The sequence below is a fragment of the Danio rerio genome, chromosome 6 (assembly GCF_049306965.1).
Source record: "Danio rerio strain Tuebingen ecotype United States chromosome 6, GRCz12tu, whole genome shotgun sequence".
Lineage (NCBI taxonomy): Eukaryota > Metazoa > Chordata > Actinopteri > Cypriniformes > Danionidae > Danio > Danio rerio.
Window position 1 is genome coordinate 9,525,969 of NC_133181.1, and position 26,755 is coordinate 9,552,723.

The 26,755-nt window shown below is 35.7% G+C and overlaps 2 protein-coding genes across 2 annotated transcripts; one reads left to right on the plus strand and one right to left on the minus strand.

Moving 5' to 3' along the window:
* Positions 1-2,347: 2,347 nt before the first annotated feature.
* On the minus strand, positions 2,348-8,605 carry cep20 (centrosomal protein 20). The gene is made up of 5 exons (NM_001326495.1): positions 8,545-8,605; positions 8,142-8,339; positions 5,480-5,564; positions 2,853-2,991; positions 2,348-2,763 (listed from the first exon to the last, which is right to left on the minus strand). The coding sequence occupies exons 1-4, from the start codon at positions 8,570-8,572 to the stop codon at positions 2,862-2,864; spliced, it is 441 nt and encodes a 146-aa protein (NP_001313424.1). The 5' UTR covers positions 8,573-8,605; the 3' UTR covers positions 2,348-2,763; positions 2,853-2,861.
* Positions 8,606-9,354: 749 nt separating this feature from the next.
* ube2g2 (ubiquitin-conjugating enzyme E2G 2 (UBC7 homolog, yeast)) lies at positions 9,355-20,261 on the plus strand. Its single transcript, NM_001017767.1, is given in 6 exon segments — positions 9,355-9,455; positions 9,763-9,798; positions 9,913-9,958; positions 12,800-12,918; positions 16,750-16,890; positions 19,356-20,261. Coding segments are annotated over 6 exon segments (498 nt in total). The 5' UTR covers positions 9,355-9,412; the 3' UTR covers positions 19,469-20,261.
* Positions 20,262-26,755: the final 6,494 nt, after the last annotated feature.

Here is a 26,755-nt window from a genome sequence, read left to right on the forward strand (position 1 = left end):
TCCAGCTTAGCAGCAGGAGAGAAAGCAAATATTTGTCTGCTCATATTTATTCTAAATGTTTCACATGATCTATCTGTTGATGATAACCTTTTAGTTAAGAAAAATGTACTCTGAGTGCACTGGGGAAAACTTTAACATCAACCTTTCACCAAAGTGCTTCATCTGCAACAATGCTCAATAAAACATATTGAGTGAAGTATTGAGTAAGTGACTTACCTTTTAAGGAGAATGAGGAAATTTGCAGAACTTGGCTAACGGATGATGTTTACAGTGTTTGTGAGTGGTGCAGGTTTCGAGGTGAAAGAAAACCATACATATTACGACACAACTGAAATTCTTAAAGAGTTTCTCTGCAGAAGCACTTAAGAGATTAAAGCAAGAGTAATCACAAGTGATGTTCATTTGATTATAACATGCTTATTCATCTGTGTAAAGTATATAAAATGCTTTCTGTAGAAGGGTTGAAAGAACGGCAGGAAACTGCAGTTCAAATGTCACTTCTAGACAGCCTGGCTTTTGGCAAGATGATAAGGCAGTAAGAGATGAAAACCAATCAAAAGGAAGAATCCTTAAAAATGTAAAGTTCAAGGACCTGGGGCTTCATCAGACATACTCATCTTAGAAGCTGTCCAACAATCAAGGCTTGTTTTGGCATTTCTTAATGTACTGCAATTTAAGATGAACAGTAAAGGTCTCAAAAGTAGCAGTTTAACTTTGGAGGTGAGCAAAACCTGCATTCGTTATCATGATTGATGGGAGTTAAAAATAAATTAACATATAAACTCACTGGCCACTTTATTGGGTACACAGAATGCATTGAAACAATAGATTAAATGGATCTCTGATATACAAACAGAAGGTACAGGTGAAATCAGAATTATTAGCCCTCCCTTTTTATTTTCCCCCAATTTCTGTATAAAGGAGAGAAGACTTTTTTTTAACTGATTTATTTTATCTTTTCCATGACGACAGTAAATAATATTTTACTAGATATTTTTCAAGACACTTCTATACAGCTTAAAGTGACATTTAAAGGCTTAAATAAGGTTAATTAGGTTAACTAGGCAGGTTAGGGTAATTAGGCAAGTTATTGTATAACGATGGTTTGTTCTGTAGACTATCGAATAAATATACAGCTTAAAGGGGCTAATAATATTGACCTTAAAAGGTTGTTTAAAAAATTAAGAACTGCTTTTATTCTAGCCAAAATATGACAAATAAGACTTTCTCCAGAAGAAAAAAATATATCAGACATACTGTGAAAATTTCCTCGCTTGGAAAATATTTTAAAAAATAAATAAACAAAATCAATGGGGGGCTAATAATTCTGACTTCAACTGTATATGGCTTAGGTAAGTGCGAAAATTATCCAGAAGTGTTGTTACAGGTTTTTACATGTTGATTGGCTTTAAAAATCCAGCCTGATCTCACAGGGAACCGTAACTATTTTACAATTTGTCAGTTTAGTGGCTAATTCGTACAAGTTCAGTCGTACGAAAATAAACAATTTTAAAAAGGAGGCATGGCACCACACCCACCCCTAAACCCAACTGTCATTGAAGGAAAAGTAAATCATACTAAATTATACGAATGAGACTTTTTGAATTCATACGAATTAGCCACTGAATCAAAGTTGCAAATTGCCCTGAGATTAGCTGATCAATTTGTGCTGATGCATAAACACATTAAACTCTTAAGCAGTTTACAAACACTTAAGCAGTTTACATGTGTTTGTTGCCTCATTACAAACATACACGTGTCTGCTGCACTTAATATACACAATAAACTAACAAAAGATACATAGAAACAGAGCTCATGCCTCTTTGGCGTGGCACTGAATACAGTTTTAATCCGTAGATCCTGCTTTTTGTGTTTTAAAGTGCTGTGAACAGATGAGACACCTTTTGTGGTGATGCATGGTTAGATGCTTTACAGAACTGCTTACTGTTTATTTAAAAACAGGACAGGCTTTAAGGAAGAGTCCCACATCCAAGGCAAGAACAAATCAAGCTGGGATGAACATAAAACGATACATTATTAAAATTATATAAACTAAATGCTGTAATTCTAATAGAAAATGCTTTGGCCAATCGATCAAACACTGTCTGCGTGGATCGTCGCGGCCTTTGTTTTGTCAATTTGCATTACATTAACAATGAAGGATATATGTTTGAGGATCACAGTAAGGCCATTTACTAAACTCTTATTATTTAGCTAGATTTTTTATTCTATGGCACCATAAAAGCAAATATTATTGTCGTCAGAAATCAAAATCACCATATTGAAACTGATGTAAAGATAATAGTAATTCAAATATCCAGTTTTTACGGTCGATGTCTGCAGAAGAGCATCTATGAACCCAAAAAATTCAAACCCTTAAAGCAGAACAATGAGTGTAAGCGTAAATTGTTTTTAAAAATACAGGTATTTTACTGCAGAAGTAAATTTAATATTGAAAATATTTAAAAGAAAACGATACAAATTAAATTCAAAATCATTTGATCATATGTAAAAACAACTTCTATTTAGCACACATCAGATATGCAGATGAGAAGGTAAATGTAATAATCACATTGCTTATATTCAGAAAATAAAAAAATAAAAATGACAAAAAAATAAATAAAAATATAAAAAGAATATAAAAATATTCTAAGTAAAAGGGGAGTAGAACTATTTTGGCCTCTTTGACAACAGCTGTGCAACAACTGTTTACTTGGGATCTTGTGATGTCCTCTTTTGTGTTGGTTCTAGATGACAGTAGAGCTGAAATCACAACAGAAACAGATGAAAATGGTCAGATTTATGAATATTTCAAAAGAAATAATAACAAAAAAAATCAAACATTTCATTACCTTTCATGTTTATGACTCCGCATCACGGTGACCATGTGGTTCTTGTGAAGTAACTGTTGCTGAGCCTTTTAGAAAGATTTGTCCTTTGTGCTCTTCCTTACTGCTAAGAAAATGATGGAACAATCCATACAACAACGGCCTAAATCCGCAAAACAAATCAATATTAAAAGCATTAAGCATGATTTATAATGATGTCTGTTTAAAATAAAAATTTTTTTGGGATATTATAAACAAATTTATACAAAAAACAAAACAAAACAGAAAGTAAATATTGAGGCTGTTATTTCATTATTTTGGTAACCATTGATTTAATATGAAGCAAGTTAAAACAAATGTTAATATGACCAAAAAGCTAATTGGTTGTGCGTTGAGCAAAATCTGACTTGTGTATTACAGTAGTTACATCCAGACTGGGCTACTGGAGTAGTGTTTTGGCTGACTGACCAAAGCAGCAAGAATTCTTCCTCGTACTAGACTGAGGAATTACATCCAGCACTTAAATCATTGCTCTGGCTACTTGTGTCTTACAGAACTAATTTCAAGAACCTCTTAATAAATTTAAAAACGTCTTCATGTTATTGCGCCAACATTCCTTGCTGATCGTATCTAAAGCGTGAAAAAAAGTGGCAAGTCAGCTTTTAATCACTGGCTCTCAAGCTGCGTAAGCACTCAAAACACTAAAACCTTTTCCCGGTTTACAATCATTTAAATTTATTGTAGTTTTTCATTCAGTTTTAATATATATATTTTTCTGTTATCTATTAACAAGTGAGTTAATGTCTATGTCAGTTTCCAAATATGTAAATTAAGTTTTGTTTAACTAGTACATGATCCCTAATTTAATTAATGAAAAAACTAATGCATGAAATATATATATATATATATATATATATATATATATATATATATATATATATATATATATATATATATATATATATATATATATATATATATTTATATATATATTTTTTATATATACACATTCATTCATTCATTTTCTTGTCGGCTTAGTCCCTTTATTAATCTGGGGTTGCCACAGCGGAATGAACCGTCAACTTATCCAGCAAGTTTTTACGCAGCGGATGCCCTTCCAGCCGCAACCCATCTCTGGGAAACATCCACACATACACACACACACACACTCATACACTACGGACAATTTAGCCTACCTAATTCACCTGTAACCCAGAGGAAACCCACGCGAACGCAGGGAGAACATGCAAACTCCACACAGAAACGCCAACTGAGGATCGAACCAGCGACTTTCTTGGTGCTACCCACTGCGCCACTGCCTCGCCCATATATATATATATACTTTATATGATAATACTTTATAAAATATGCAATATTTTACACGTTAATGATTTAATTAATTGAGGGATCATATATGATCCCTAATTAATTAAACATTAGGATATTAAATTAATTCAATATTTAAAATATTAAAATAAATTAAAGGTAAAAATATCTTTTAATCTTTTTGATAATTCAATTTATTAATAAATAATTATTGATTTATTAAAATAAAATAAAGGTACAAAATGCATATTTTTTATAATTAAAAAATTTATAAATAAATACATTTATGAATTAATTAACTGATTAATAGTGCCAGTGCACTCACCACACACCAGCTATTGGAGGAGTGGAGAGACAGTGAAATAATTCGGTGGATGGGGATCATTTGGGAGGCTATGATGGGTGGGTAAGGGCTGAGGGAAGGAATTTGGCCAGGACACCAGGGTTACACCCCTACTCTTTACGAAAAGTGCCATGGGATTTTTAATGACTACATGGAGTCAGGACCTCGTTATAATGTCTCATCTGAAAGACAGCGCTCACTGACAGTACAGTGTCCCTTTCACTATACTGCGGCATTAGGACTTGCACAGACAACAGGTTGAGCGCCCCCTGCTGGCCTCACTAACACCACTTCCAACAGCAACCTAGTTTTCCCATGTAATCACCCATCCAGGCTCAGCCCTGCTTAGTTTCGGTGAGTAAACGCTCTTGGGCTGCAGGGTGATATAAGGCTGTGGCAATGGTACAGACTGCAACATTGTTCTAGATTTTTGTATTATTTTATTTAAGGAAAAAATAAATAGGTTGAGAGACTTGTATATAAATAAAGTGCATGCTTGGTTTAATATATCTTGTGTCACAATATTGGTCAAATTATGAATTGTTTCATATCAACTCATCCAGAGGTCCCTGGCTCAAATTTCTGATTATCAGAGTATTTTTTGTGATAAAAACTCAAGGTTTAAATGTGCAAGCCATAAAAAAACACATAAAGGATCATCGTATCACTGAAACACGAGAAGCACTGGAGCTCTAGATGAACAGACATTTTACAGGCCATAAAATTCTATCACACTGACCCTGGGCTATCTTTAATATTGTGGCATGTAAAGTATATGTATAATCACAGTGGCCTGCAGGATACTCCGGCCGCGTGATACCCTGGTCTTCACTTCTTCGCTTTAACTCTTGCGGGTGGGCCCACGCAATTTGTGCTACGCGACTGTATGTGCATTTGTTTGGTCCACTGACTGTGCAGCACTCTGCAGTTGCTATTTTTAAGTGCCCCATGATGAGTAAGGCTGGTCACAAATCATACTCACACTGATCTGGCACTTGAATCTTCTGCCACGTTGAGCTCTTTGGCCAAAAAATCACGGTCCAGAGGAACTTCAGGCTGACCTGATTCTGAGAAACATCATTTTAAAGAGATCAACCTTAACAACCCAACATATTTCATGTGATATACAGTTGAAGATTATTAGCCCTGCTGTGAAACTTTCATTATTTCTCAAACACTTCCTAAATCTTGTTTAGCAGAGCAAGTCAATCTTTCATAGTATTTAAGTGTTATTTTTTTAATACAGTATATGTATATTGTATTTTTAATACATTATTTGCTTATTGATTTTATTATTTATGGATCAATCTTTGCACTGCAAACTGAATGTACACATAATTTATGACTGAATTTTGCTTTTTCACTTTTGGCTAATGGGGTTTATGCACAGTTTGTGTTTTTCAGCCAATGACAAACTTCCGGTGAAAGCTTTAATGTGAGTATTTTCACTGTCATAAGGTTTCTTTTACAGCATCTATGCTGTAATTGAATTACAATACAATCAGTTAAATATACTTAAGCATTCTTTTAGTTGTTCAAGGGTAAAACGAGATGAAAGACCATGTAACAGCGCCGTCAGGATCAGCAGGTGAGCACAGAAACTCCACTGATAAATACTGGGGAAAAATAAACTGTCATATTAAAGACATGGTCTGGGAAAATGGACTCTGCAGTTCTCATTACATGCCAGGTAAATTTACGCTATATATGCTGAATCCTACATGTTACTCATTTTTGATTGCAGCAATGATTTCAGCGTCACAAGTGCAGTTCGCTGTCAGAATGCAGTTTTCCTTGTTGATGATTACCCAGGCCTTGGTAATACCCAGGTCTTTTTTTCCTTGTCTTTGGCTAGGCAGAACCTCGGTATCTATCGCAAAGGGACCGAGAAGGGTCTGGATGCAGACCTGGTGCAGTGCAATCTGGGTTGCATCCAATGCTTTTTAATGGGCTCACCTAACCCCATCCCTAACAGCGACATCACTCGCTCCATTTGAGTGCATTGTGTCTGACATTGCATAGCTGAGTGATGCAATCTCAGCTTGCATCATAAAGGCTGCATCCAGATACTATTGAATGGACCTGTCAGACGAACTCCGCTCACTTTAACGTTAATTTTGCTGAATCACTGTGCTTGTCACTGGGGCACAAGATGTTATAATACGCTGAAAGCATTATGTAAATAATATATATAATATGTAATCAATATAACTAATTTCTAAGACAACAACAAACTCTGTACCGCATTGGATGTCATTCCCTCGCTGTAAATGATAGTGCTCCTGTTTTTTTTCTGCAACTCCGCTGCGCACGCATTTTTAATGTTTACAAACATGGTAATTTGTCTATACTTACACACAGTTCTGTCCACACAGCTTCAAAATGATCATTTTTCATCATAGGTGCCCTTTAAACGTGACAAAATTATAATTTTAAAAGACAGTTTACCAGAAGCGATGAGGCTGGCTGGCTGAAATTAACAGTCCATGTGGATATACCCCATTATTGTTCAGTGTCCTTTCATTGAAGGGTTTTTGTTTTTGGAAAAAAAATTACCTCAACCTAGAATCTTCTATAGAGTCTTTAATCTGTTTGCTAAATTAATAGCATATATTTTAAACACTCCGAGCCGAGGAAGCAAAGTAGGAATTATTGGTCCCTTTATTAAAGATTTTTAATTCTTCATTTTTGACACTGGTAGTGAAGAAGATTTCTATTCTCTCTGTGTAAAGTATTCTCTAAGTGTAAAGCAGTTAATTTTCTCTTCTCAAAATGGAGAATGTTTGCAGCAAACATGCCAGCGTGTGTTTAAAATACAGTGATGTGTCTGTGTAAGATGAGTATGTCTGCACAGGAGCAAGAGTAGGAGAAAGCTATGCTGAAGAATGATTGTGTAGAGTAACTGAATATGTAAAGCAATGATTATATATGTTAAATACTTGTATGAAGCGATATGTGTCAGAAGCTAGACTGAGTAACATGTTATCAAGTGATTATGCTATCATGACAATGTATGTAAACACTTAGTTTCTTTGCATAAGTTGCATCTATACTTTGCTGACATAGACCTGTAACATCTCTGTTGACATGAGCTAGTGGGCTGAGAGCCAAGAATAGCAGGACCCCTTAGACTAGAAACCTATTCAAAAATGGTCAAGATTTAAAACAAGACACCTAGGGGTGTGGAAAATAACCTGTATCAAGATTTAAAAAAACACAGAGACTTCAGAAGGAGCAGGAAAGACTTTGGAAAGAGAGAACCAGAGATAGGAAGTGTCCAGGAGAGACTTCAGAATGCTCTGGGGTCTGCTCTGCTCTTTCTCGGCTTTATTATGGAGAATAAAGTCTATTTTCTGATATTCAAAACCTCCGGTCTGATCATTTCTAATTGATAAGAAGTCGAATTACGACAGTAGTTGACAAAACTCAATCTGATAATTATTAAGTAGAAGAAATGTGGCGAATATTTAAGCTTCACTTGTCTGTTTCATTGACTGTTTTTAATAAGCAATAAAATCATTGTGAGCTTGTTTGCAATGGCATTAACGCTATTATTCAAAGCAAGGTAGGGCCCCAAAATTATTCCGCTTTGGGCCCCGGAATGTACAGGTCCAGCCCTGCTCAGGACACAGGTGTGTGTTTACCTGCGGTCAGCACTGAAGCGGTGTACCGATACTTGTTGAACTCCAAGTATTCTCGGATCAGCTCGTTGATCAGAAGGTTGTCGTGAGACAGCGGCGGCCGTGGGGTGTTCGGGTCATCCAGCGCGCTGAACACCTCCGCCCGGACTCGAGCCTTCAGCTGCCCCAGGACCCCGCGGGCCTCTAGAGTCTCCCTCAGCGCTAAACATCATCATAGAGACAGACACACTTCAGTCAGCTCGGCTAACATGCAGTACATACACACCGACGACTGTGCCGCTAGGTATTAACGTCAAAGTGCATTTCTAAGAAGCGTGACGATGGTAAACTTTAAATGATAGATTTTCCATGACAGCAAAACGATGAGAAAAATGACATTGATGACATTTTCTGAGTATCAGCTCACCGCTTTTCAACTCAGTGATGGTTGCCATTGAAACCCTCCTGTAGTGACCTGACGCTTCCGCTAGAGGTCAGTGTAGCGCTTCTTATTATGTGTGTGGCAAAGAGTGAGACGGATGCCTAGCCCGTCCACTCTACATACTGAGAGAGCTGGATACCAAACCTTGTCACTTCGGGTAAATGTAAATTAATTTTAGGGGAAAAACAAATAAACTAAATAAATATATTAAAATGAACATTTGTTTTTAAATAAAATAAAACATCTCTCAATTCTTTGCCATATTTATTTATTAATTAATACATTTAAATAAGGCAAATCTTTTTTTCAGCAACTTCACAAGTGTCTGTATATTTCTATTATTATATTAATAGTTTTAAATATTATTTAAAATATTAAAATGTTTGAGAATCCATTGATTTATCTTTTTCAACCCTTATTAAACCACTTTGTATAAAATACAGGGATTGTAATTATTAACAGCAAAAGAAATTATAAAAACAACATACATGAAATTAATGAATGAATGATAACAAACAAACAAGAGCAAATTCATATCAATCATTATTAAGCCAAGTTAGTCAAGAATCTTTAGGGATTGTTTTCTTCTAATTTAAAATTTAATTGATTTTTTTTTTACTTGTTTTTAATTGTCACAAAACTTGATGGTTTTATTTTCATAATGTTTTTTTTTTTTACCGTAAGAACGTTTTTAGGGCCACGTGACTTCACACGGAAGTGAAGATCGAGTGGGAAATCCTTCGCGTGTGAGATTCTTCATTCGCTTTTGTCCCGGAAGAAGAAGATTTTTTCATCGTGTCAGTTGTCGTCATTCTTCGTGTCAAAACAACTTCTTTCCAGACCAGGCTATAAAATGGCTGGAACAGCTTTAAAAAGACTCATGGCGGAATACAAACGTAAGTCACGTAATTCCGTTCAGCGCAGTGATGTTGCCTGTGAGCTGAGGGCTTTTCAGTGTTTTGCTTGCAACAGTTTGGCAGCTGTTGTTTCCCAAAACACTTCGACACTTCCAGAACTTTACCAGCATATTAGGACAGTATGAATTACTTTTACGAGTTAGACCAAAGCATTAACCGAAGTCACCCTGAATACACTAAAAATGTCTGTAAAAACTCGAACATCAGTTCATAACATGTACACTGTACTCAAATTTCATTTTATTTGGCAGGTTTCTGTTCTCTAAATGCATTTGTTTCTTTGCAGAACTAACCCTAAACCCTCCGGAGGGGATTGTGGCAGGTGAGAATTGGGACAGTTAGCGAACTGCTCCATTTACCTCCGAGTATTATATCGTTAAACAAATTAAAATAATAATTCATTAATTTAATGGTCTGACCCATGCCATTCTCACAGGGCCTGTAAATGAGGAGAACTTCTTTGAGTGGGAAGCTCTGATTATGTAAGTATTGCATATAATTGCTTCTCTTTATTTATTTATTCATTTCATTGTTAAAAGCGAAATGAACCGCCAACTTTTCCTGCATATCCTTTTACTCAGCGGATGCCTTTCCAGGTGCAACCCAGCACTGGGAAACACCCATTCACTCTTGCATTCACATTCATACATTACGCCAAATTTATTTCTCCAAACCTGTATTCATTCACAGCCTGCACTGCTCCTATTCACTAGCGATACTTAGTCAATGAGGGCACATTAAGGGATGATAAGTGGTTTTGATTTTGGATAAGACCAATCAGCGTGTCCTCCGGTCAATCAAACTGGTGGTTAGATCAGCGGTTTTGGCCGATAACCCTTTAAGTGAAATGAAGTGCCAAGCAAAATAAGGAACAGTGTCCCCTAGCAACTCCCCGACAGCTGTTCCACAGATAGGGGACGGATCTCTTTTGATGCGGTGCTAATCATGATTACTGATCGATATCCGCCCATAGAAACAGTATTTGACCGACAGCTGGATATGCTGGGTAAACAGAAGGAGATTTGCATGTCAAATGGACCTTTTAGAATGATTCCATGAAGTTCTGCCAATTCTGTCAGCAGCCCTGGATGGATTTCGGTGATTTATGACGTTTATGATATACAGTAGATAGTGTTTTTATTTTAGTTGTAGCATCCATCGATATAAAGAGATCCGCTGTGGTTTCTCTCTTATATCTCTCTGGTTTTAATTCTGCAGTCTTGCATGTCCAACGCATTTTATTTAGTCTGTTTGAAGCATTTTGTCAGTGTTCTGGCAATCTGTGCTACCTCCTCAGAATGTGCTACCGGTAGCTCTATGTCATATTTCAATTAAAAAAACAAGGGTTAGCACATCTTGTGAGCTTCAAATGTCTATTAGAATGAACTGCCTACTTTAAAGAAGGGTGTAAAAACAGAGGTAGCGCATTTTGTCAGTTTCAAATGTCAATCGGAATGAACCACCACTCTAACAAACCATTAAATGTATAACTAATGAAATGCATGGTTCAGGATTGGTAGAGCTACGCATCGATGAATTTGCTCTTCAGTGTTTGAACTCTCAGTAATGGTTTTAAATCACACTGAACTGAGCTAAACTGAACTGAACTGAACTTAAACACTAAAAACTGAACTACACTGTTCCAGTTACTATGACCATTTACTGTATGTGAAGCTGCTTTGACACAATCTACATTGTAAAAGCGCTATACAAATAAAGCTGAATTGAATTGAAAATAAAAAAACTGAAAAATTAAGGCAGTAGTTTACTCTGATAGACATTTGAAGCTGCTACACTTTTTTCTACGTTGTTCAATAGAGTAGTAGTTAATTTCGCTAGATAGTTGAAGCTGACAATATGTGTTACCCCTCGAAAATAACTACTACTTTATTGAACAATGTAGAAAAAGGCATAGCAGCTTCAAATGTCTATCAGAGTTTCTTCAGATAGAGCAGCATTTAGTACTAGGCATGGGCCAGTATAAGATTCTGATGGTATGATAACCTTGATTTAAAATATTGCGATTTCATGGTATCACATCTGGGCAGATAAATTATATTATATTGAATCACAATAAAATTTATGTCAATAACAATGATAAGCTCGGAACTTTTTTACTTTATTTTGATCTAAGTCACACAGCAGACAACCTATATCGAACAATATATCGTTATCGTTCCATATGTAAAATAATTATCGAGACTTGCCATATCGCCCAGCTTTAATATCACAGTAGTGTGATTACTGCTCTAAAATATGTTCTTTTTAAATGTCTGGGTAACAAAGTTTTTCCCCATCGAACTAAATATATTGTATTTTAAGAAACATTTAAAATATTTTGGAACAGTAGGTTTTGATGTGGAGGGTCATTTGCTGCTGGAGATACCGTTGCTCTAAAAATTAAATCAAATTAAAAATAATATAAAACACGTTAAAAACAACAAAAAATAAATAAACAAAGAAAACTTGCATGTATCGTAGGAATGGTAACACAATTTTGGCGCTTATAAAACCTTGACTTTTCCAAACTGTGGTAAACCTTAAAACGATCTGTAAAATAGAGTTCGAAAGCAATTTAGTCCAACGATAATGACATTAAGATAACAATTCTGTGATTATGACAGCTGCTTGCCGAGTTTCTTAATAAACTACTACTCTGGGGTGCGTTTTCCAAACAATGATGTAACTCGCGTGTGAACTACCATACTATGATGCATTATTTGGAAAAAGAACGATGTAGTGATGAGTGTTTCACGAAACTATAGTTGCTTTGTCGCAGATCTGTCGATTAATCCACGCGAGTTATGATTTCATCTGCCACATTTGAGCAATTTTCACAGCCAAAAATTTGGAAATTTGTGTTTGTCCTAAACCAAAAGTTGCAGTTTGAACAAAGAAAAAAAAAAAATTTAAGTCCAAGTTCTATACTGTGTAGACAGGTTTGCATGCTGTTTGTCTGGGAAAGGTTTTCTGCACCCCCTGCAGGTTCATTTAATTCCCAACGCTAAAGATTTGATTATATTCTGAAAAGTTCTTGGGAGTAAAAATTCCTGCATAAAGCTTTAATGTGCGTTTAAAAATGTTGTAATAAAACTCCACTGAATGGTTAGGATTTGAGAGTAATAAAGTAATAGCTTTTCCAGACATCCTGCTTATAGCCCCTGCTTAGAGGAGTCACTGCTGGAATGCTTTTTCTTTATTTGCTCACTTTTGCAGCAAAGGCCCAGCATTAAATTTGAAAAACGATTCCGAAGCAGTCTTGTTAGTCAGGATATGTCGTAGGCTTAGATTTGCATTATTTTCTTCTTGTTTTCTTATTTTAGGGGCCCAGAGGACACATGCTTTGAGGGCGGCGTGTTTCCTGCAATCCTCAGTTTCCCCTCAGACTACCCTCTCAGCCCTCCCAAGATGAAGTTCACCTGCGACATGTTTCATCCCAACAGTGAGTGCTTTTTGTTCTGGACTACACATTTAGCATTCAGACAGTTTATTGAGAGGTTTACTGCCTCGTATAAACTGTAATTTGATGTTTTATTTACTTTTTATGTATTTATTACATGATATAATTATATTTTATCATTTGTTTATTATGACACGATTATTAGAGTGAGAATACATACAGTAGTCAACATTTGAAGTGGATTAAAATCTTTCATAAAGGCCTAAAAGCATAATATGTATTGAAACATATTCATATTTTTATTCATAATAGCATGTGCTGTAACAATTTATCCATCTATTATATTGTTTTTATTTATTTATTACACAGTGACTCTTCTTGATCCACTTGAATTGTTTAAGATTGTTCAAATTCTTTAGACTTTATTTAGATGATGTAAGGTTTACCAAAAAGATCCATGGAAAAGTCCAGCTTTTAAAACCACAAAGATTTTCTGTTATATTGTTCCTACTTCCTACGGTATATGTAAAGGTTTTTTAATGTGTTTTGTTTTAGGTTTTGTAAAAATATTATGTGTTTTCAAAACCAATGAAGCTATCAGAAGTCAATGATTTATTTAAATTATTTATCCTGACATGTTTACTGTTCCAAAATATTATAAATGTTTCCTAAAATTAAATATATTGTGTTTGAAGGGGAAAAAGGTTTTGTTTTTGACTAAGACATTTAAAAATAAGTTATTTTAGAGCAGGAATCACAATACCCTGAAACTGTGATATTTTTATCCAAGGTTATCTTACTATCAGAAACATATAAACCAGTCCATGCCTATTTCGGACATGTAAAAATCTAATAAATGAATACAATTGTTAAGCAAAGCAACTAATACAACTCATTACAAAACAATATAAACTCTGAAAAGGAAGAAAGAAGAAGCATATGCTTTTTTTAGCTTTGGTTTAAATAGGTTTCATTTTCACCTCATGTTTACATTCAGTTTTGCTACAAGGTAACATATGAATCAAATTCACCAAAATAAAAGCTTACAGTCTTTTCATTTTTTTATACATAAATATGTATCGGTATTTAAAAGAGGTCAGTATGGTTAAAAAATGAATTAAAGATGACAATAGAAACACCCTAAAAGTGTTATAAATAAACAAACACAAATAAATTACTGGTGGATCACATGAAATTGCATCATAAACTCAAATTAGGTCATCATCATTGATATAGTGACTGTTGTCAGCTTTGAATCAATTTAAACCTCCCAGAAATTTGTCCCCCATAACTCGTCGTATTATAAACCGATCTTCCTCCATGCAAGCACTGAGGTAACATTAAATGCTGTTCTCTGCTTCAATAAATGAAAATAATGTATTACATGACAGTCATTCGAATGTAGACTTTCGTAGTACCATAAAGAAAAACATAGTCATAAATTGGATAGGGCTTAACTAGGGCTGTGCAATAATCAAAATCAAATCGCAATTTGAAACGTTGCAATTAGCTGATCGCAAGAGGCTGCGATATAAAAAATATTTGTATTATTTAATTTCCCCTGCTCAGAACAAATGCGTGACTTCTGTCTGTGTGTGATAGTCTTACTAGCCAATTGAGAGACGAGTGTCTTGCTTAAAAGTCAGCTGAAAGTATTGCCGGCGACACTCAATCTAGTAGCAAGCAACAGCAAGGTACATTTTCAGAGTTGTTTCAGTCCTGTTAGTTTGCTAAATGTTCTGTATTTTTATTTATTTTTTTGTTTGTTTTTATAATTAGCTTAGCTACACTATTCCTAATTTGAGTTCAACTTGTTTACAGAAAGGTACGGTCATTTTATTTGTGTTTAGTGTTTGCTCTATAGAAAAATGAGTGTTTAATTTCTGAATATTTAAAAACAAATGTGAATAAATGTTTGTTAATATTTTTTCAGTTTCTTTTTTTAACTAACACTCACTGCATTTATGAAGTAAGAAGCTACGATACAGATTATTGAGTTGAAGCTTGACTGCTAAATCAAATCGAAATCGTCAAAAAAAAAAAAAAAAAAACGCAATTAAATATTTTCCCCAATTCGCACAGCCCTAATTTTAACATCCCCATAGTGACGGTTTAAGAGTCAAATATATGACTTCCTGCACCATCTAACAATCACTTAAAACTGTCCACTTTATGAGTTGCAGAGACTCCAGAATCTGGATGAAGAGAGCCTTATAATGTAGTACTTGGTGGCACATGAGCGTAGACTGTCTCTGTAGCATCAGAGTCCTAAAGTTGCTTTATTGTTGGGGCATTTCCTCTGGTCCGGCTGGTGGATGTGTGGACAACGCGTTCAGGGAAGTGAGCCCAGATAAAGGTCTTCCTGCAGGCCACAGATAGCAGCAGAGCGTCCTCTGATGGTGCCGTGGCTCTGGAGGCGGTTATCAGAGCGGGACGGCTCAGATTTTGATCACTGTCCTCAGCTGTGGGGAGAAACGCCAGATAACATCAGCCGGGCTGATACCATGCGGGGGTGGTTTCATTCAGGGTTAATAATCTCATCTTTAATTGTGTCCTCTTATAACTTGCTCTTTCTTGCTTTATAAGGGAAACCCATCACAGGTCAATGCTCATGGAACTAATGCTTTAATTAATTTAGCAGATTAATTTGTATGTTCTTTTATCTTTTAAGGACCTTGACATCTGTTCATAGTTTCTGATTGAACTCTGTTCAACATTGAGTTTTTCGATGATTTGGGAGAAGTGGTTCATTCTGTGGGATGAAATGCAGTGAAGTGAACCAGCTAGCTGGTTTTATATAATGTCACGAGCAGATATAATCAAGTTGGAAGTGTATTCAAATGCATTCAGTCAACCGGCAATGAAGACCGTAAAGATGTCTAGAGCAGGGGTTTTCAGTTCTGGTACTCGCACACCCCGCTCTGCTTATTTTGCATGTCTCTTTATTTAACACACCTGATTTAGATAACTAACTCATTAGAAAAGAGCTCCAAGAAGGAACTGGTCTGGGATCGACATGTTCCCTACATAGTGTTTGATGCTCTGAAGTGGACTTCATTCACTAGAAAGATTTGCTCTGCACAAATAACCATAACCGTAATGTCATTAGCATAGAAGTCTTGAGCACACTGTCAAATTTGTATTATGGCAGAATATTCTGTCATGTCAACTTCTGAAGTGGTGAGCAGACTATGTACAGTTAAAGTCAGAATTACTAGCCCCCTTTTTTATTTTTATTTTTTTTTATATTTCCCAAATTATGTTTAACAGAGCAAGGAAATTTTCAAAGTATGTCTGATAATATTTTTTCTTCTGGAGAAAGTCTTATTTGTTTTATTTCGGCTAGAATAAAAGCAGTTATTAATTTTTTAAAAAACATTTTTGGGACAAAATGATTAGCCCCTTTAAGCGAATTTTTTTTTTCGATAGTCTACAGAACAAACCATCATTATACAATAACTTGCCTAATTACCCTAACCTGCCTAGTTCACCTTATTAACCTAGTTAAGCCTTTAAATGTCACTTTAAGCTGTATAGAAGTGTTTTGAAAAATATCAAGTAAAATATTATTTACTGTCATCATGACAAAGATAAAATAAATCCGTTATTAGAAATACGTTTTTAAAACTATTATGCTTAGAAATGTGCTGAAACAATCTTCCCTCCATTAAACAGAAATTGGTGAAAAAATAAACAGGGGCCCTAATAATTAAGGGGGTTAATATTTCAACTGTATAATATATATGCATAACAAGAGGACGCAAGGGCATTGAATAAAGAACCCCTGGTCATATAGAGTCAATCAGTTATATACTATCAAATGAATTACTTGGCTTCATAATCATTGGTTTGGTTGTGATGTGTGTTGTGCAGTCTACCCAGATGGACGTGTGTGTATCTCGATCCTGCACGCTCCCGGTGATGATCCTATGGGGTATGAGAGCAGTGCTGAGAGATGGAGTCCCGTGCAGAGTGTGGAGAAGATCCTGCTGTCTGTGGTCAGCATGCTCGCCGGTCAGTCACCATTTTTGATCCCGTTTGCCTAAAAGTGGTTCCTGAGAAATCAGAAGGCCTCTACTGTACATTATTTTGTGGTGTTTAAAAGTATTCATATTAAATGCAGGGCATAAGCAAATAATTCAAACAGGGATCCATACAAATCCATATTTGTTTTTGTTTTTTTGTAGTAAATGTATAATTAAACACCTTATGGAATAAATTAATTAAGCTATAATTGATAGATAGACAGCTAGTACACTGTAAAAAGCTGGATTTCACACAATCAATTTTTGTTGGGACAACATCAATGCATTAAGTTAACTGAATTATTATATATATTTTTTTACAAATTCAAAGGGTTTTGACTCTAAAGCATAAAAGTGCACTAATATGTTTGTAGACATTTAAGAAACATGAACATTCTTGTTTATCTGAAAAACAATGCTAAAGTAAGATATTCTGCTACGAAAATGTGAGTTACGTGCCGGAACGGCTGTCTTTTTGGTTCGTTTAACCCCACCCAATGCTCATTCGTTCATTCAGAAAGGCTCTCAAAGCATGCACCCATGACCGAACTCCGGTGGACAGTAGCAGACTCCGATATAAGACCACATGATGTTATTAATTAGCAAATAATATAAATATTACAAACATAAACATTAGGTGAGCAGTTTACATTGTAACCCCGTGTCCTAACAACACACAATGTGACAAGATTTGCAGTGATTAGCAATTTGGCTGTTTGCACCAGACGAAACATGAAATGATAAGGTTTATTATCTAATTAATAGATATTTAACCTCTTTAACATTATAATATATATTTCAGGTGTTGGTTAGAACAATAACTCTTTTTAATATGGAGAATGGTCGTTCTATTGTGTGCAATTGCTTTCATTTAGAACACGATTTAAATCAGCCTTTAGGCTCGTCAAACTTGCTTCTGTTGAATGTCAATCTGACAACCTGCACTTGTGTTTGTTTTGGTCCGGTAATGCAATACCTAGTTCAACCACTATGTGTCAAACTCACAAACTACACCTTTAAGTGGATTGAAGTTGCACCCCCTACCCCTAGCTACAATTGAGACGAACATGCAATAGCTAATCGGCTTTCTGTTATTGAACTCGGTGTGTGCGGCGAATGTGACATCATTGCAGAATTTGCAGAGGTTCACTTTGGGTGCGAGTGACATGGCGGAGCGCACTTAATTTTTTGAAACTCAAGCAAACAGTTTGTGCGGTGCCGCGTTTTATTTGAGTTGAATATGAATCACTTTGAAGAGATTTTGTCTGAGACGCGTAAGACTAAAGACAACTTTATGATCTGTCCATGCATGATCAAAGGGATGACTAGATGAACAGAGTAATTATTTGCCAGAAATTGTAACAGCAGTGGGAAAGGAAGAAGGTTTTTGTTAAAGTTCAGAAAAACCTGAGGGATAAGTTTGTTAAACCAAACAGAGGTCATGACAAAAGTTGATAACTGGAAAGAAATCGTAACCTATCGGTTAGCAATATACCGATGCCTGTTTTTCTAGGCTTTATTGGTGATAATGGTCAGGAATGTTGGACTATTATTGCCTTTTTAGCTTTTAGGTAGAGGACAGAAATGAACCAGACAGTAATGTGTGAATTGTTGAGTGGGCAAAATAAAAATAAGAAACATCAGTATTTTTTAGTAAGTGTACATTTAATTTATTTTTGCTTTTATTCTTTCTATAATAAAAAATATAATTGTTGAGCAACACATGATCTGTAATCATTAATAATTAACTTTAATAGGTAGAACTTTCCGACATATAAAGAAAAGCAAGTGATGCATTAAAATTTGATTTAAAAAATCTTGAATGGTTATAAAAATCTTTATAATCATTATTCATTCATTCATTTTCTTGTCGGCTTAGTCCATTTATTAATCTGGGGTCGCCACAGCGGAATCAACCGCCAACTTATCCAGCAAGTTTTTACAATAAATAATAAAAAAAAATTAGTTTCAAAATGACCTAGTTCCGGAAACTTCCTACTTCTCTGTTTATCCGTCTGACTTTAAGGTGGCTTTCTTTTGACCGCTCCTGTCGTTTTAAAGTGCCTCGTCCGTTTGAGGTGCATGCGCAGTCAGCGGAGGTGCGCGATGTGGAGCCAGGCGAAAGTATAAATCAGCCTTAAGATGTTTGTTTGTTTTTTTTCTCCTGTAATTCAGTGATTCATCTTACCTGTCTTCAATATTGTTCCATTTGAATACATTTATTTTGCCACTAATTTTGTGATTTTTGCATTTTCTCTTTATGTGTATGCGTGTTTTCAATATTCTGATATAGGTCTTAAATTTAATACTTAATGGTCTTAAAACGTCTTAAATATGAAATTATGATATCTGCAGAAACCCTGATTATCTACAATTCTGTCCTTTAATGAAATATCAGCTTCTTTAAGAAGAAAAAAGCAATGCTTAAAAAATCTGACTGTTGTGCTCCCACAGAGCCTAATGACGAGAGCGGGGCGAACGTGGACGCCTCTAAGATGTGGCGAGAGGACAGAGAGCAGTTTAATCGATTAGCTAAGCAGATCGTGCGCAAATCTCTGGGTCTCTGACTGCGCCGTGTTCGGACACTCTCTCACACTCCAGGACAGTGACGTTTTACGAGGATGCAAACTCCCAGCGGAAGAGTGCGTGTTGTTGTGTACTACCCCTACCTCCACCAGTGTGAGCACTTTATTCTCATCAAGTCTTTTTCATACTCCCTTCCCGGTCCTGGGGATTGGTCGGATGCGTGAACGAACGGCTTTTGTTGAAGAAGGCAAATCTTTATGCATTCACCGGACAGTGTTCTAATTGAAAGTCAAGCAAATTACAGTTATTCACAGCCATTTTGGGGCTGCCGGTCATGCCTGTTACCCATCTATAGATCCATGAGATAACCAAAAGGAATGCAGCTTTGATGACGGTATGCTGATGCATGCGTTAATAATGCCTCATTCTAATAAATGCATCGACGAGGCAGAGACTGAGACTATCACATCCACTTGTTTTTCATGAACAGATTATATTGTTGATCTTTTAGGAATGAAGATCACGTTAATGGTAAAAAACATTTGTAAAACATTTGATTAACTACATTTCATATAAACAATTTTTCAAATTTGGTAAGGGTCACATACAGTAGGTCAGTGTTTTGTTCAATTTCACTGTTTTCATTTTTCGAGGTTTTTAGATTCTGTTGTACCAAGTTTGAATAACCCAGCCTTCGTCAGAGAGAAACGCTTGATTCACATCATTACTTTCATAAAAAAATAATAATCTTTTAAATTCTGTATTTGATATTTTGCCTTTCATCTGTTCTCAAGGATTGTAAAGCCAATGAAATCAATAAATGTTTGTGATTTATAAACGCCTGCAGTTGATTTTTTTAAATATGTTTCAAGAGTTCACACTTAGCTCATGATTTATACATAGCTTGTTTGGTGTGCTGTCCCGCTCAATGGATCCTCGGGTCCAGGGCTCCCCCCTTTCACATGGGTGAGGAAAAATCGAGCTCAGGTCGATCTCAAACTCCCCTGCTGCTAAGGCCAAAGTGAACTTCCTGAGAGTACGAAATTTGAAAAAAGATTTAGGCTTATTTTATCAGTAATATAGAGTATATTTAGACGGTGGAAGGAACCCGGGGGAAACCCACACGAACACGGGGAGAACATGCAAACTCTGCACAGAAATACAAGTGGTGCTCACTGCAGAGCCATTTGGGCGAGCTAAGCTCCAGCGAGGGGGAGCTTGAGCTCCACCTTTTTTGTACTTCTTCTACGAGTGATGTCACTGGGGGTAGGGTTAGGGGTGGGGTTGGTGTACGCATTAAAACAGCTTACAGGAGGCAGAGCGAGAGCTCATGCTCCCCCTCGCTGGAGCTCAGCTCTGTTCAAATCGCTCTGCAGCGAGCACCCTGTCCAGAAATACCAAACTGTCTTATCTGAAAGAAGCGAAAAAGATGAGTTTTAGCAAGATGAAACCTTTCAGACACATCTGAAAATTGACAAAAATGTACCTTTTATCATACAAGTCCTTAATGGATTTAAGACCCTTAGAAGACCAGTCACGAAAAACAGAATCAGAACCCGATGGTAAACAAGATACATTATACAATAGGTGCTAAGTGTTTCCTAAAAGTAACCCATATTTTAATAGTATTGGTCACCACTAAACTGTCTGAGACAATTCTACTATTTATTGAAAGCTGAGAGCAAATCACTGAATGAAGAGAAAACTTTGAGGATAACAGTTCTAATTGGACCCAGATATGTTTGGAAACTTTTAAAATGTTAGTCCAATGCAAAAGCTTGTTGATATTCATTTTCATTCAGTTTCTTAAAAGGAGTCTTAAATGAAATTAATTAGTATAAAAAAAAAACACTCCAAACACTTTTTTGCCGGCTTTAATGTCACTTTTGGACAATTTAAGTATTGTTTCTGAATTGGAATAAAAATCTTTTTCACAATAATAATAAAATCAAACACACTTGCTGACCCTGATCTTTTGAACTTCAGTATATATGTGGTGACATAACAACTTTCCAGTGAACCTCATCAGGCCTGTTTGAGTTGGCAGAGCTCAATCAGGGTTTGCAGGAATCTGACCGCATCAGAGGCCGGATTAACTCCTGTTATTCTTAATGCCGTATCAGCAGCAGTAGTTGCTCATTATAACACAGCCGCTTCCGCGTGGATCTGCTTCGTCATCTGCATACTAGACACCGGCGGGTTGCCTTTATTGACAGGACTGTGAGAGCTGTGCTTCTGTACTGCTGTTACCTCCCACACATTACTGTAATTAAATGTCAGATATGATGACTTTGCTGTCACTTCTGACAAAACAGCTCTGCCTCTGATCATCTCCCACATACACACCTACTCTCACATTTCTCTCATCTATAACCCCGTAGACATTCAGATGACAAACTAAAATTAAAAGTAAAAGTAAAAAAGAAAATTCTGCTTAACATAAATCAGTTTTAAATTGTAAAATTATTTAAAATAATTTCTATGAGTATAAAAGGCCCTATTGGTGCAGCTACAGTAAATGAGTTCTTTAAATTATTTTCAGTAAATTTAAAACCATTTTAATATTCCTAGGTGACCAAAATAGAGCAACGTTATCAAGTAGAGACTCAAAGTTTATCGAAGCATTTTTTTACCATTTATCTTGCTAACCTAAATACGTTTATATTTATTATTCACATGCAGTTGAGAAAAACAGACCACTTGTTTCTGGATGCTGCTTTTAGTTTTGTCTTAACATATACAGTTGAAGTCAGAATTATTAGCCCCCCTGAATTATTAGCGCCCCTGTTTACCACATTTCTAAGCATAATAGTTTTAAAAACGTATTTCTAATAACTGATTTATTTTATCTTTGCCATGATGACAGTAAATAATATTTTACTTGGTATTTTTCAAAACACTTCTATACAGCTTAAAGTGACATTTAAAGGCTTAACTAGGTTAATTAGGTTAACTAGGCAGGTTAGGGTAATTAGGCAAGTTATTGTATAATGATGGTTTGTTCTGTAGACTATCGAAAAAAAAATTAGCTTAAAGGGGCTAATAATTTTGTCCCAAAAATAGTTTTTTAAAAATTAATAACTGCTTTTATTCTAGCCGAAATAAAACAAATAAGACTTTCTCCAGAAGACAAAATATTATCAGACATACTGTGAAAATTTCCTTGCTCTGTTAAAAATCATTTGGGAAATATTTAAAAGAGAAAAAAAAATCAAAAGGGGGCTAATAATTCTGACTTCAACTGTATATATTAGGAGACCCGTTTGTATTTGGACCTGGTGTGAAGATGTGTAAATGGATTCAAATAAGTATTATGATTGGAAGACAAATTATTATGAGGGGATGGCGTTCAGTAGGTCCACCATCATTTCAAGAATGGGTTCCGAAACTGGGGAAGGTGGCAGCATATGAAAAAATGACATATAGAATACTAGATAAATTGGATGTTTATCAGAGAAGATAGAGAAATTACTTGGCATTTTTGGAGAAGGAATAAAGTCATTGTGGTGAGACGCACACCAAAAATGTCATTATTTATTTATTTTTATTTTTTATTTATGTTTTATTGTATTGTTACTGTTCCTATGGAGTTTAATAATAAGTATTTGTGTTTACTGGGTCTAGCAATACTCAATGACAGCCCTGCCGCTGGAGGGGAGGGGAGCGATAAGGGGATGTTAAAAGGAGGTAAAATGTGTAAACTAATTGTATTGTGAAATTATTGAAGAAAAAGAAAATAAAAATTGAATCATAAAAAAACAGACCACTTGATGTACAATTTATAGTTAAGTTTGAGGAAAAATTAGATTTCTTTTTATTCTTTAAAGGGCTGATAACATTAAGCTTCAAAACAAATATTTTATTTAGAATAAAATAATGTCTTTTAGAGCATCACAAAAATATATGCTATGTTTATATTTATTTATAGACAAGATAATAATGACATTTTTAACTTTTAAAAGAGATAAGAAAACCATTAAGTCAAAAATTCACCTCATTTAGAAGCAATGTGCTCACATTTTTATAGATATATTCATTCATTCATTTTTTTTCAGCTTAGTCCTGTTTTTAATCTGGGGTCGCCGCAGCGGAATGAACCGCCAACTTACTAGCATATGTTTTACGCTGCAGATGTCCTTCCAGCTGCAACCAATCACTGGGAAACGCCCATACACACTCATTCACACACATGCATTACAGACAATTTAGCCTACCCAATTCACCTGCACCGCATGTCTTTGGACTTGGGGAAACTGGAGCACCCGGAGGAAACCTATGCGAACATGGGGAGAACATGCAAACTCCACACAGAAATGCCAACTGACCCAGGCGAGGCTCAAACCAGTGACCTTTTTGCTGTGAGGCGACTCTGCCAACGTGACGCCCTATATATTAATATATTTTAACCAGATTCACAATTATACAGACAAACTCAGACACATTTAGCTATTTCTGTGGAGAATGTTGTAAAATAAAAAGAAAAGAGAGAATTCATGCAGAATGATTTTGAGAATATTGTAACGTAAAACCTAACACATGAAATAAACTAACTTTAAAAAACCTTTTATTTAAGGTTTATACTGCAAACTCCATTAGAAGCATTTCTTTGATAAACAAAGTATATATCTCATATAATACACATCCTGACAAAAGTCTTGTCGTCGATCCCAGTTCTGAGAGAAACAAATAATATTTGGAAAAGTGGCATAAGGTAGATTTCTCTGATGAACCATCTGTTGAACTGCATCCCGATCATCACAAATACTGCAGAAGACCTATTGGAACCAACATGGAACCAAGATTCTCAGAGAAATCAGTCAACTTTGATAAAGGAAAAGTCATAGTTTGGGGTTACATTCAGTATGGGGGCGTGTGAGAGATCTCAGAGTGAATGGCAACATCAACAGCCTGAGGTATCAAGACATTTGTGCTGCCCTATTACATTGCAAACCACAGGAGAGGGCAAATTCTTCAGCAGGATAGTGCTCCTTCTCATACTTCAGCCTCCACATCAAAGATCCTGAAAGCAAAGAAGGTCAAGGTGCTTCAGGATTGGCCAGCCCAGTCACCAGATATGAACATTATTGAGCATGTCTGGGGTAAGATGAAGAAGGAGGCATTGAAGATGAATCCAAAGAATCTTGATGAACTCTGGGAGTCCTGCAAGAACGCTTTCTTTGCCATTTCAGATGACTTTATTAATAAGTTATTTGAGTCATTGCAGAGATGTATGGATGCAGTCCTCCAAGCTCATGGGAGTCATACACAATTTTAATTCTGTTTCCACTGCAACATGACTTTATCTTCACTGTATATTATTTCTGTTAAGTGACAAGACTTTTGTCTAAGCAAAGTCAGACCTTACTTTCCTAATTAAATAATTAAATCAAGGCATGATCATGTTTTATTTTGGTAAAATAAGCGTAATCTAGAGGCCTTTGCCTTTCATATAAGCCACTTCTGATACTAGAAGTCAAGTTATTATTTGCTGTTATTAAAACTTGGACAAGTCTTTTTTTCATGTAGTGTATAATATATCTACTAAAAGAGAAAATATTACTTTACAAACTGTATTGTACATTATCAAATATACATGAGCATATTATTTAGTGAAATACTAAAATCATTATAAAAACTGAGTAAATCTATATATTTACACACAATTATAGAACTAAATAAATAGATTCAATGATGAGGATTTCTTTAGACACAAATTCCGGGTGTACTTGCAACTTAAACCCATTGAATGAATCAAATTAAAAAAGAATGAGATTGCGACCATCCCTTCTGGAATTTCATCAACGGGAACAGAAACGCTGGAGTTAAGTGATGAGTTTCCCTGTCCAAACATGTCTGATACTTCACACACAGTGCTGATAATGAAACATAAATGGAGCTCAAAGCAGAGCTCAGCCTCAGGGTCAGACGTGAGACCACAACAGCTTTCAAAGAAGAGCAAACGTGACACACACACACACACACACACCTCTAGCACTCCTCATATTTGATCTGAATCTGAAGTCCAGTATGTCCCATTTCACCCAACCCTATAAGACTAACGTCATCAGCCAACAGATCTTTGGTTAAAATGTAATGGGTTGTTTGACTTGTTTACCTTTGAGTCTATGGTTCGCAAGATTTTTGGTTCACAAGAAGTTTCATGTAAAGAAAGATATGTACAGTTGACGACAAAATGATTAACCATCCTGTGAAATTGTTCTTTTTCAAATATTTGTGATGTTTAACAGAGCAAGGACAGTTTTCACTGTATTTATATTGTTTGTTTTATATTGTTTATATTGTTTTTGGAATTATATATACAGTTGAAGTCAGATTTATTAGCCCTCCTCTGAATTTTTTTTTCTTTTTTTAAATATTTCCCAATCGATGTTTAACAGAGCAAGGAAAATTTCACAGTATGTCTGATAATATTTTTACTTAAGAAAGTCTTATTTGTTTTATTTTGGTTAGAATAAAAGCAGTTTTATTATATAGTTTTTTAAAAACATTTTAAGGTCAAAATTATTTGCCCCTTTAAGCTATATTTTCAGGAGGGCTAATAATTCTCAAATGCTAAATTTTTTAATCAAATTATTCATTCATTCATTTTCTTGTTGGCTTAGTCCCTTTATTAATCCGGGGTCGCCACAGTGGAATGAACCACCAACTTATCCAGCAAGTTTTTTTTATGCTTCCAGCCGAAACCCATCTCTGGGAAACATCCACACACACATTCACACACACAGTCATACACTACGGACAATTTAGCCTACCTAATTCACCTGTACCACATGTCTTTGGACTGTGGGGGAAACCAAAGTACCGAACGCAAGGAGAATATGCAAACTCCACACAGAAACGCCAACTGAGCCTACTACCCACTGCGCCACTGCATCGCCTAGTTTAAAGGATATTTCACTGATATATAAGAACACAAAATTAGATATGATTAATGATTCCGGAGCACCCGGAGGAAACCCACACGAAGGCAGGGAGAACATGCTAACTCCACACAGAAACACCAACTGAGCCGAGGTTAGACACAAGCCACCAGCGATCTTCTTGCTGTGAGGCGCCAGCACTACCTACTGTGCCACTGCCTCGCCCCTAAATCAAATTAAAAGATGTAAAATGAAAACTTTGTCAAATTTAGTCTAATGGTAAATATTGGAGGACTATTTTTTCAATAAATACCTTTGTCAGTGTCAAATATTGCATGTGGCACTGTGGCTATCAAAAAATTCTTGACAAATTTCTTTTGTGTGTTGAACACACACACACACACACACACACACACACACACACACACACACACACACACACACACA

Coding starts and splice junctions, on each gene's coding strand:
- cep20 (NM_001326495.1), bottom strand. CDS start 8,572: ATGGCAACCATCACTGAGTTGAAAAGCG. Junction 8,340..8,544: donor CATCACTGAGTTGAAAAGCG/GTGAGCTGATAC, acceptor GATGATGTTTAG/CGCTGAGGGAGACTCTAGAG. Junction 5,565..8,141: donor CGCTTCAGTGCTGACCGCAG/GTAAACACACAC, acceptor GATGTTTCTCAG/AATCAGGTCAGCCTGAAGTT.